Source organism: Chelonia mydas, chromosome 3 (assembly GCF_015237465.2).
Source record: "Chelonia mydas isolate rCheMyd1 chromosome 3, rCheMyd1.pri.v2, whole genome shotgun sequence".
Lineage (NCBI taxonomy): Eukaryota > Metazoa > Chordata > Testudines > Cheloniidae > Chelonia > Chelonia mydas.
In genome coordinates, this window is record NC_057851.1 from 192,319,266 (window position 1) to 192,331,896 (window position 12,631).

At 44.3% G+C, this 12,631-nt stretch overlaps 1 protein-coding gene across 1 annotated transcript; it reads left to right on the forward strand.

Moving 5' to 3' along the window:
- Nucleotides 1-412: 412 nt before the first annotated feature.
- Nucleotides 413-859, forward strand: LOC102944761 (40S ribosomal protein S3). The gene has a single exon (XM_007064157.4). The coding sequence runs from the start codon at nucleotides 487-489 to the stop codon at nucleotides 838-840; it is 354 nt and encodes a 117-aa protein (XP_007064219.2). The 5' UTR covers nucleotides 413-486; the 3' UTR covers nucleotides 841-859.
- The last annotated feature ends 11,772 nt before the right edge of the window (nucleotides 860-12,631 follow it).

The window sequence follows — 12,631 nt, forward strand, 5'->3', positions numbered from 1 at the left end:
TGCCTTGGTTTAACAAGATTGATTCAAAAATCAATCATTAAACTGGGGAAACTTTTCTAGTAGAGAAGGCCTAACTCTCTATATGTATTGCTTTAGCTGGTGAAATCATTCCATTTTGGAGGAACGTTCAATTCCTCACAGGTATCTGCCTCAAATTCTGACATTTGTTTACATTCCATAATGGAAGAATGATAAAGGAAAGTCCATTTAACTAGACTTAGCTCTTATCATAGCTTTGTTACTGATAGGAGACAGGATGTTTTAATCGGAGTTGGATCTTCCCTGCTCCCCTGGATAAGTCATCAGACTAATAAAAATGCCAGTTTCAAAGACACTTTTAAGACATTGAAAGGCGGGGAGCCTTTGATCAAGCATCAGAGCATTATGGCCACCTCATGTGCTATTGCCCAAGCAGAGTCCCTGCTTTACAAACTCCGGGAACGTTTAGTGGTGTGTCGAGCCTGCTATGGTGTCCTCCGCTTCATCATGGAGAGTGGTGCTAAGGGTTGTGAGGTGGTGGTGTCCGGTAAACTCAGAGGCCAGCGAGCCAAGTCGATGAAGTTTGTGAATGGCCTGATGATCCACAGTGGAGACCCTGTAAACTACGATGCCAGTACAGCTGTGTGCCTTGTCCTCCTCAGGCAGGGTGTACTGGGTATTAAAGTAAAGATTGTGTTGCCTTGGGACCCAAGTGGGAAAATTGGACCCAAGAAACCCCTGCCAGACCATGTCAGCATTGTGGAGCCCAAGGAAGAGATCTTACCCACCACACCCATCTCAGAGCAGAAAGGTGGCAAACCAGAACAGCCAGCCACACCTCAGCCAGTTCCCACTGCATAATGGGATTTTTCAACACTTGGAATGAGACTGTGACCCATGAAAGTATATTAATAAAATCATAAAAGACAGTGTAAAAACAGAGCAGAAGAGAGAGGTGCTCCAGCAGGGTGGGTGAATGGCTCAGGGTATTGGTGAGCAGCTAGAGAGTCTTTCTTCTCTAAATTACTGGTACAGTCCAGCCCAGGTCAGTACTTAATAGGCAGTTGCCATCAGCTGACAGTTTTTATGTAGCGCCCTAGATGTTCTTGGTACTTTACAGGCAAAAAGAAAGACAGTCCCTTCCTCAAGGAGCTTAACAGCCAAAATAAACAAAGAACCCATTCGAATCACAACAGAGGAATGTGGCCTGAGGAAGATGGCTAGTGGAAGGAAAACACTGCTCTTAGGGTGCATCTGCACTGCTCACTTCATTGGGCAGTGGGCAGAGTGCCCAGCCCCCCCATCCCTTGGAGGTCTGAACTTGCTGCTCTTCTCTTCCAGAAGGACACCTGCATAGGGCAACGTGTGCCAAGGCAGTGGGGGCTCCAGCAGGGGGCAGGTAGGGCCTGGTATGCCCTGTCACACAGGGATGTCAATGCAGTATGTTCCATGAGCATGGCATTCACCCCACAAAGCATTTCTTCAAGTCTGTTTTCTTTGCAGCCTCTTAACCAATGATCTTACCTGGAATCAGTGATTTGTACATGTCATAGTCATTGATATATTCATGTTTATGTGGAGGTTTGGGTTCTATGAGAAAGCCCCAGGACTGCCTTTGCATCCCCTGCTGCCACTTCCTCCTGGGTCCTAGTGGTCCCCTTCGTCATTTTCAGGGGTGATGTGTGGCCACTCCTGTTGTGCAATGGTCTTCAAGAAGACCCCCACTGCTCTCCCTCAGCTGAAGACTCATGAGCAGGGCAGGATAAGTCCTATCAGCTCCCACCAAACTCCTTTATAGAAGCTAGCCGGTTTAGGGGAGCATTCCTGCTGGCAAGCGATGATCAAACTTTTATTTTAAATGACAGTGAAATATTTACTAGCGCTAGATAGACCCTGGCACAATGAGAAAGGAGATGGGATAGAAAGGGACATTTATCAGTAACTCACTAGTATAAGGGGCAGATTCAATTTTGAGATTGCACCATTATTAGAGATTAAAAAGCCTTAATTAATTAATTAATTAAAAAGCAGTGTGGCCTAGTGGAGCGAGCAGTGGACTGGGACATGGAAGCCCTGGGTGCTATTCTTGTGGCTTGCTGGGAGACCTTGAGCAAGACACTTCCACTCTCTGTGCTTCAGTTTCCCCCTTGTAATATGGGGACAATAATAATGACCTCTTTTGTAAAGTGCTTTGAGATCTACTGGAGAAAGTATCTAAGCAGTCTCCCTAGTAATTCAGAATTGTTCCTTCAGATAATGATAGTCTTCCATCTCAACATCTCACAATGCTCTACAGGCATGAATGAAATAAGCCTCGCCCATTGCCTGTGAAGAATGTAGCTACATGCTTTGGTGTTTTTTTTCCTGATCAGGTTGAAGTGGCACTTCCAGAACCTCTCTAGGGAGTTCATTCTGTAGTCAGATGGACTCTAATGCTCGGGAACTTTTCCCCAATATTCATCTGAATTTCCTGTTATTGACCTTTGCACCTAAGTCTGGGGTTTAGGTGCCTAGGTACCTTTGTGGATCCTACCCTTAGACCCTGATTCTGGAAGGCATTTAAGATCACATGTTACCTAAGTAGTTGAGTAGTCCCAATAAGTCAGTGCAACTGTTGACTTATTTCACATTAAGCACATGTTCCTGAATGAATCAGAATATTTGGATTGGTAACACTACAAAAATCATTCACTTTTCAGTTCCTGTGCGTTATCATCATTATATCTGTCATGCCAGACTCTACAAAACACTGCCTTTTGGGGATAATGGAGTGAGCTGGTGTATTGCCTCTGTACCGGGGAGCAAATTCTTCTCTCCCATTCAGCATCTTATTCCGTTCCATGGATTTCAATGGGGCTACTTGTGGAGTAAGATGTTGCTCAGGATGAGCAAGAGTGGCAGATGTTGCCCCTTGGGAATAAAGTCCCAGATTCCTTCCTGTACCAGAGATCCACTTGGTTTAGCAGAGCGGGATGAAGGGTGACGTCAGGGAGCATTCTACAGCCAGCTTTGTGCCAGCCTCGCCTTGGTGTAGCTTGGGTGCTGCTCTAAACTATAACGGCAGTCAATGGTCCCCTTGAGACCATTAGCTAGTGGGTGATTGCTGGAGCACACCATTCTCCGGTCACACCCCTCCCTGCTGCTCCCCACACATGTCAGTCCCCTTATGTTGGGACTCATAATGGGGCTCATATTGGGAGTTGGCTATAGTGAATCTGGACCCAATTCATCCATTACAGGGGATATAAAAGCTAATTTCTATTCTCTTTGCAGTGAAAAGTGATGGCGTAAAGGAGAGAACCTGGCCCAAAGTTTCCTTTGATGACCAAACCAATACTTTCCCCAAAATTTGTTTAAAGATCCCTTGTTACTTAATTTGGAATGTTTGCTCTGACCTTCCTTTGTTCTATGATTAGCTTTCCTGCTCTGTGTATTTGCACTGTAGATCACAAATATAAGAAGTGACCCAAAATGAATTCTAAAACTATTCCCATTTTAGTGTTTCGGTTTCTGGTGACAGTCTAGCAATTTACTCCGTACTAAAAGACAGGAAAGGTCCAGCTCCTGGATAAGCTGTCTGGCTGCTCAATATAATAACTAGTGTCACAGGTATAATAAAATGTTATACAATTTTTATTGGTGCCCTCCTGGAGAATTATAGCAGCAGCAGTGGCTTGCAGAGCAGACGTACGAAGCTGCAGGCAGAATGCATCTGTTTCCTTTCTATACAAGTCATTCTGTTCTCTACATCTGTAAACAAGGACATTTCACATAATGTCATCGTCAATCATATCTATAATAAAATGTTTTTTAAATATAGCTACAGCACTTCTCTCTATTTTTTGAACTGACCTTTTTCTCCCCCGTCTTTCCCCCCAGAAGGATTCTTCTGCTTCACCTCTTATTTCCTGGAGCTTTGCCAGCTCTATAAGTTTGGTGTTGGCTTTTATAGTAGCACTTAAGAGTGAAAAAGGAGTGTGGGGAGGCAGGGGCATGTCAACAAGAATCCACTTCCTCTTGCTGAATTGAAAAACGTTCAGGGCCGTGTTTCCTGCTGTTTTATCAGGCGACTGTTGCCTACTGGCAGAGGTAAAAACGGTGACAATCCAGATAGGAAGTTAAACAGTAGAGCCTTGTTTCCTGGTTTCAGAAAGTTGCTGGCAATCTTCCTTCCTCTTCCCCAGCTGTGCAATGCTATGTGAAGGAAAGAATTAGCAACTGTGCTAAACGGAAGAGGGAGGGACTGAGCTGCAGGGAACTTGATTTCCACAAGCTTTGGTGGTGGTGCCCCCCGCGGAGATTTTCCATCAATGTGCTATTTAAATGTACACTTAAATTGCTTCAAGGATTTGTAGGACTCAATAGAATGGATTTAAATACATAAAATAAACTTGTCTGAATGCTGGATCACAAACATTTTGAACGCCATTCCATGCCCATTATTAGTGTCCATCTTACATTGCAAGCTCTTTGGGGCACAGCCTGTGTGTTGGCACAGTGCCTAGCAAAAATAGGTGTCATGATATGTGTTATATTATTTAGCCACTAGATGTGTGTGTGTGTGTGTGCGCTGCAGAGAGAGTTCCAGACAGAGTGTGATTACCTGGTAAACAAACAGGATAAAGCTGGAACCCAAGCTCTGTAGAAGTCTGTTTGTATGGTTCTATAGTTTTGGCTGGTTTGTTTATTAAACATTTCCTGTTTAAGGACTGTGACTCCATATATTATGACAATAGGCTTTAATGCTGATTGGGCAGACAACTGAGCTCTGGTGCTAGCATGGCACAAATATTAAACAATAGTTTTACTCCTGGAAGACCAGAGTTTCAGACGGGGGGCATTTTTAAGTTCTGTGCTAGTGAAGGCATTTAGCATCACACCAATGATGTACTTATCCCTGGGGCTTGAAGGTGGCACAAGGGTGCATTTTTAACACAACAATAGTGTCCTCTTCTGCCACTCTCACAGACTGACACTGAGATGGCAGTGAACTATTTGGGCAGGTTAAAATGTGGCAAAGAGAAACAATAGTGAGAGGAATTAAATGAGTTTACAAGTGAATTATGGGAATAAAAAAATGACAGGTTATAGTCACAAATTGTTAAAGTGCTCTGTAACATTTGAATTTTGTAGATTGTGCTGCAGACCTCATGAGGTCTAGTATTTGTCAACAGGATAATCCACTAGGGTGTAACACTAGCTTCCTCCCATGTTAAGGTCAGTCTCCTGGTATCTCAGGGTATGTTGCACTGCAATCAAAATCCTTTGGCTGGCCTGTGCCAGCTGGCTCAGGCTAAGGGGGTGTTTAACTGCAGAGTAGATGTTTGGGCTTGGCCTGGAGCCTGTGCTCTAGGACCCTGTGAAGTAGGAGGGTCCCAGAGCTCGGGCTGCAGCTGAAGCCAGAATGTCTACACTGCACTTAAATAGCCCCTTAGCCTGAGCCCTGCAAACTGGAGTCAGCTGGCATGGGCCAGCTGTGGGTTTTTAACTGCAGTGTAGACTTACCCTCTGATGACCAAACCCTTCTGATGTTCCATTTTTAGGCCTCTATCTGCATTCTTCTTCACCAACTGAGCTAAAACCAGGAGCAACAGATGCTATAGTTCAACAAATAACATGCTATATTAAAAGAATGTATATAGATATTAAATTCTTAAAGGCCTGAAGTGCTGCTGCAAGACTGCTGTTGGAGCAGAAGACTGAATATGAACATTTGGAGCTGGACTAAAATATTAATACAAACTCCTTTCTAGGAAATGTAATGTATTGCTTTAATATCTTATAAACAAGCGCATGCAGAGTGGGGCTAGAGGAGTGGAAATATACTTGGGATGCTTTTGCTACATGCTGTATTGCATGAACACAATTACCAGCCAGTTTATGAGCTAGGAATTAACACTAATCAGTGTAACAGGCAAGAGTCCAACGCTAGTCCCATCGCAGGCCAAGAGGATTTTCCCATTGACCTCCATGAGACCAGGATCCATAGGTCATTTTGTGCTTACAGTGTAACTGAAAGAAGACAATGGTGTTCCTAGTCTTCTTTCTCTTCCTATCCCTTGACATCTCCCCATTTTCACAGAAGCAGGGTTGCCGAGCCTCTATAGGCTTTCTTATCATATTGTCTAGCTGAATTGAAATTGCAGCTGTAGATAGACAAATTGCTAAATTCTGTGGGTCCAATCGTCAGGGCTGGAATATGGCAAACAGCCAAGCAAAAAAAGACTGCGGATTACATGGGATGAGGAGCAAAGCGATGCAAAATGCATGAAAAACACAATACTCCTATCAGGCACTGTGAGGTTTATCCCCCTCATGAAGTGCAGGTGATGTGCATAGGTCAGTACACTGAAAGAAAGGCATGGTCCCCGTAAAAGGAGGTATGGGTAGTTACGGTCAGGGCTTCCACGTGCCCGCTCTTTGCCGCTGCTGGTACCACCCTACATGTGCCTAGGAGCCCTACGGGCCGCCCAGGTGATTTAAAAGGGCCCAGGGCCATGGAGAGCAGGTATTGAAGGCAGGGCGAGGCTATGCTTCCCCAAACAGCCTTGCACGGCTCCGCCCATGCTCCACACCCAGCCCCCTTCCTGCTTCCCGAGCTGTGCTGCATGGGGCTGGGGCTGGGAGGCTAATGGGGGTGCCGGCATTCCAGGGCTGGGAGGTCCATGCCTCCCGCTCATCCTCCCGGCATTCCAGGGCTGGAGGGGTGGGGCTGCGTCACCTGCTCACCCTCCCAGCGTTCTGGGGCTGGTGGCACTCGGATGGCCTGGTGTGTATGGGGGGGAAAGACTGGCTGCCACACCGGGAGAGGAGGAAACTCCAGCAGGAGAGGCAGGGCCTCGGGCAGAAGGGGTGGTCCAGGCTGGGGGCTAGCCTCCCCAAGCTGGGGGTTCATCTGCTGCCCATGCCTGGGGCTCCCAGCTGCCAACGCTGCTACTGTGGCAGCAGCGGCAGCCGGGGGCCCCGGGCCCTTTTAAATCACCTGGGCCCCTGGGCAATTGCCCCTTTGCCCCCCCGGGCCTGGTCTTCGTGTATCTCCATCCGTGTAGCCAGTGAGATTTGAGCTCATTGGGTCACAGTTCAGGGCAACTTCACCCGCATTTCCCATCAGTGGTCCAGCCAGGACACACACTCTCAGGGTTCTAGCTCCCCAGCCATTGTCTGCCTTGGGTGGAGACCTCGGCCTGACTCCCTTCTCACCAGGGTATTCCCAGGCTGCATGGATCCCTGCCTTCACTGTGTTATTCCCAGCGGCGAGGTGGCTCAAGCACATCTGCTCAATTTCTTTTCAGAGATGGTTAGCAGTGTGGCTGCCCACTGTTATAGATACCACACATCTCTTTTTATGCAAGCCTGTTTTATTCTTAACGTAAGGATCTGAGCACTCTGCAGACCATTTGCTGGATCAGGAAGAAGGCCATGAGCCTGTTTAAAACCAGGCTATTTATCCAAAAATCCTTTCTTTGTCTGTTTGGGCCCTGGAGAGTCCATTTTGAATTAGTAGGAGCATAGTTCTCCAGGGGGTGGCTTCAAAGGGGCTGATAAGTGGAGGAATTACATTAGCAGTCCCCTCCTCCTAGTGGAGTTACATACAATTCCCCAATAACACTTACACATTTGCATTTTTAATACAAGGGATCCCCAAGGTATTAACCCTCATTCAGAAAGATTTAACCAAATTCAATAAGCTTTATCTTAATTCCATCAGGTTTGTCCAGGATATTGTGAGTCTGCCATACAAGGAGATGGAGGGTGCTGCCATAATGTGTCTCTGGTGAGGAAATGCTGCTGTTACCGCATCCACTGGGATTTCATACTTTGGAGGATAGTAGAGTACGTATCGTACTTCCATGTGAATAAGACTTTGTGTGGACCTTGCTCCTTTTAAAAAGTCTTTTTGGTATGAAACAGGATTGCCTGACATTCTTTATGCAAGATGAGGGGGTTTGTAAGTGTGGATGGGGGATAGGAGACAAAAATACTGTGGCATCCTTCCCTTACAAACTGGGAAATGGAAACTTGGAGTCGGGCCTGTAAATGAAGCTAGACTTTCCTTGCCAATTAATGTAACATTTTTACTTTACAAGTTTTCTGTTCTCTGGAAAGCTGTAAGCTGATTTCTCAAGGAGCTGCCAATTATTTTTGTGGAATTCCTGTGACTTTCCATGATGAAGTGTGGAATGGACCGTTTCTAAGCAATAATGTTTGCACTGTAACCATTCAATGCCAATTACCTGGTGTACAAATGGAAACTTCTATTCTGCAGGGTGTGTTTAAAAAAAAAAGAAGAGATATTTCCAAATAAATTATGTAAAATTGCATGATATTACCCATCACAACCTGTCTTGCTAATACATTGTGAAAATTAAGCCTTCAGTGTCTTATGTGAGTGCTAGTCAGTAGCAGTAGATTTTGTGTAACTATTTGTAGAGCCCTGCAAATCCACAGATATCCATTTTATATGCATGGATATCTGCATCCATGGATGCGGATGTGGTTGTTTTGTTTACCATCTTTGTGGATCACAGATCGGATGTGGATCCAGATTTTTGTATCTGCGCAGGGTTCTAGAGCAGCAGTTCTCAACCAGGGGGTCCACAGCCCCCTAGAGTTCTGTGAGCTGGTTTCAGGGGCTCCGCAGAGCAGAGTTCTGGAACCCCAAGCCCAGTGCCCCCTTTGTGGGTTAGGGAGCATCGGCGCTTGGGACTCTGGGCTTCAGTTCCGCAGGGGGTGCCAGGATCTGGGCTTCTGTCCTGAGGAGCCCCATGGGCCCCCTGAGCCTGGCTCATGGACCCACAGGGGGCCACGGACTCCCGGTTGCAAACGGCTGCTCTACAGGGCACTGGTGCACATGTGGATACGTATAAAAAGTGGAGTGTGGATCGCAGGTTGGATACAAGTTAATTGTCCCGGATGCGAATCCAAATGTTTCAGTCCACGCAGGGCTCTGTGCAGTAGGCAGTGTTTTCAGAGGTATTGAATAACTGGTGTAAATGAATTCTGAGATAAACAGTAGGCCTCCCCCCCCCCGTTGAATGTTTCATGTGAACCATATTGCTTTTATGATGCTGCACAGACAAAGTGATGTGCATGTTGCTACTTTGAAATATATATGGTCATATTTTATGTTAGGGGTACCTTTATTAGTAGCTTATAAAGGATTAGTAAACAAAGAATAGCTGTTACGCGCATATGACAGACATGAGAAATATGCATTATAGATGGCTATAAATATGTCACTACAAAGTCTTATAGATGGTTATAAGATGGCTATTGATATGTTGGAGTGATAACAATTGATTAAACCTTTGTTAAAATATCAACCATTTATCAATGTACCCTTAATATAAAGCGTGTCTGATTATTTCTGTCAGAATAGCTTTAATGTCATGCACATTTTCTTTATTCTTAAGTTCAGTTAACGAGTCTTCCGTGAACAGAATACAGTAGATAGTGATGATTGCAAGGGATTCCAGGGCAGTGTTAAAGTGTCAGGACAGAAGATACTGAGGCAGTCAAGACTTGGGTATGAAAGACACAAACTGGGCAAACTGTTTTTGAAGGGAGACAAAAACTGGCTTTTCTTAAATAAGAAATTTCTACTGGGGAAAAATGTTCATTTTTAGTAACTGTTTTGTAGTAAAACAGAAAATCTCTAAGTTGAATTTTTATTTTATTTTATTTTATTTTAATTTTCCCAGTTGGAAACAAAAGTTTTGGCTGATTGGGAAAAAGTTGTCAGTAAAACCAAAACAATTTTGCCTAACCAAGTGTTTTGGGGTTTGGCTGGCATCGGTGCTAGGTAGGCATCACCTGCCCCAAGGGGGATGGGCAGGACTGGAGACTGCCAGAGATTCAAGGCACGAGCAAGGAGAACTATCAGCTACCAGCATGAAGCATCTCCATTTTTCATCGAGTCCAACTCTACCAGCTACCCACGGCCTGTGGGGAGACTCTCATTATTTTTGCTTAATTTGTGGGCTTTGAGTATGTAAGGAAGGGAATGTTTAATTATTGCTGTGTGATTGGTTAGTCAGTTGTTATCCCCAATTCCCCCACCTTTACTTTTTGTTCTTGGTTTCTGCCCTTTCTCCTTCTTTGTTTTACTGTTATCTTTTGTTGGAATACAAGATTTGTGTATCCTGATAATCTGTTGGTTCTTGATGTGACGGGTTCGGTCACAGAGACCCCCTTGGGACTGTCACCTGACATGCTGAATTTGCCTCTGAGCCCATTTTCCCTGCCAGCTTGGGACTCCAGAACCCTGCCTTGCTGAGCCAGACATGCTAGCCAGCTGCAAACACAGACCCAGGTCTGGTACATGCTCCCAAAGCTGCAGACTTTAACCAAAAACTGCTCAGCAGGGCATCTGTCTCTAGGACCCAGACATCCAGTTCCCAGATCTAAACCCCAAATAAATCCATTTTACTCTGTATAAAGCTTACACAGGGTAAACTCATAAATTGTCCACCCTCTATAACACTGATAGAGAAATATGCACAGCTGTTTGCTCCCCCAGATATTAATCACTTACTCCGGGTTAATTAATACAAAAAAGTGAGTTTATTAAGTATAAAAAGTAGGATTTAAGTTGTTCCAATTAATAACAGACAAAACAAAGTAAGTTACCAAGCAAAATAAAACAAAACACGCAAGTCTAAGCCTAATACATTAAGAAACTGAATATAGGTAAATCTCACCCTCAGAGATGTTCCAATAAGCTTCTTTCACAGACTAGACTCCTTCCTAGTCTGAGCCCAATCCTTTCCCCTGGTACAGCCCTTGTTAGTTCCAGCTCAGGTGGTAACTTGGGGATTTCTCATGACTGGCAGCCACCTTTGTTCTGTTCCACTCCCTTTAATAGCTTTAGCACAAGGCGGGAATCCTTTGTCTTTCTCTGGGTTCCCACCCCTTCTTCTAAATGGAAAAGCACCAGGTTTAAGATGGATTCAAGTATCATGTGACATGTTCGCGTGTCCTGTGAGACTTCATTACCCACTCACTGACACACACGTATACAGGAAGGCTCACAAGTCAACAGAACCATTTACGAACAATTGTCCTAGCTGATGGGAGCCATCAAGATTTTAAACCACCATTAACGGCCCACACTTTGCATAACTACAATAGAACCTCAGAGTTATATTTCATATTCTTAATTTCAGATACAAGAATGACACATTTATACAAAAAGGATGAACACACTCAGTAGATTATAAGCATTATAAGCTTTGTAGTGATACCTTACAAGAGACCTTTTGCATAAAGCATATTCCAGTTACATCATATTTACACTCATAGCCATATTTTTATAAAGCATATGGAGTGCAACGTCACACTTGATTTGCTGTAATTATAAATGGTAGGGTCCTAGAGATCACAGGGGCTGTGTATTAGGTTATGCACTCTGCCATTGGCTGGAGGCACAGAGCACAACATCCCACAACCTATTGGTACTAAGGTGGGTCACTAAGCCCCTGAGAAGGAAGGAACAAGGTACTCTGCCATGCTCAAAGAGCAAGATTATCCCAGGTACATATTTATTAAAACACATAGTTAAAAATATTCCTGCTTCAAGAAATATAGTGGGGAAAGGACACTGATTAATTTTAGTTGTTGCTCAGCTGAAGAGGCCTAAGATATACAAAGTACACATACACAACTGGATCACACAGTTGCTTTTCAATCTGTTTTGAAAACAACAACAACAACAACAAATGCTTAAAGTTCCTGACATCTTATTGGGCTGCGTTACTCATCACAATGGCTCTGTACAACTGACGGGTAAATGGACCACTTTGCAGTGTGATCGTTCCACAGCTGGAAGCCTTAAAAAAAGCCACCAACCAACTAAAAATTAACAGGCTAACTCAGCTTTAAAAAGGAAACCTTTGCATGCTTTGAAAGCGTGCTGAGGTTCATCCGTGTCTGAAGTACAGTGTTTGAAGATGGTTCAATGTCTCCCTGATGCACTTCAGAAATTAAGAAGGGGAGCAGAGATTTGGCCCTACATGCGGCAATAAATAATGGATGCTTTCAACATCTCATTTGCATCTGAATTAACCAGGCTAGCTAAATAAAAAAGTCATCCATTATGAAGGTGGAATTTAGTATCTGTATTTCAGAATCCCTATTGTCTTGGGCACAGGGGCAGGGACTAACAGCTCTGTTAAAAGCACCATTAATTTAATTTCCTTAGAATTAATAGACAGTTCATACTGAAGAACTGGAAATTTGTTTTTGCTGGAGGGGGTCCTCAAGCAGCCTCTCATTATCCCCATTTAGCCTCAAAATCTCTGGAGAGTGACACAAAGCACTTGTACTGTGGTCCCATGGGGCTGGGGATGTCATTCCTTTGCAGCATTCACCTGCTCCTGTGGGGAAATTTGAGCCAGCTTCAGACACTGACATTAGATCCAGTTTAGAGCAGTATGTTTTTAACTCTAAATATGGCATACACTCTACCAGGTTAGTTCTGTCCACGGAAGTGGAATGCAGGACACATGGCTATTATGAGCCGAAAGAACCAAAGGCAATCAAGTAATCTGCAGGCAAATATAAATATTGTTTCATTACAATGTAGTCTACACATATTATTCACAAAATGCATATTCTCATAGATGATTTTTTAACCTGCAACAACCCACAGTGT

Bases quoted from the DNA above. Each gene is read 5' to 3' on its own strand.
- LOC102944761 (XM_007064157.4), top strand. From the start codon at position 487: ATGGAGAGTGGTGCTAAGGGTTGTGAGGTGGTGGTGTCCGGTAAACTC.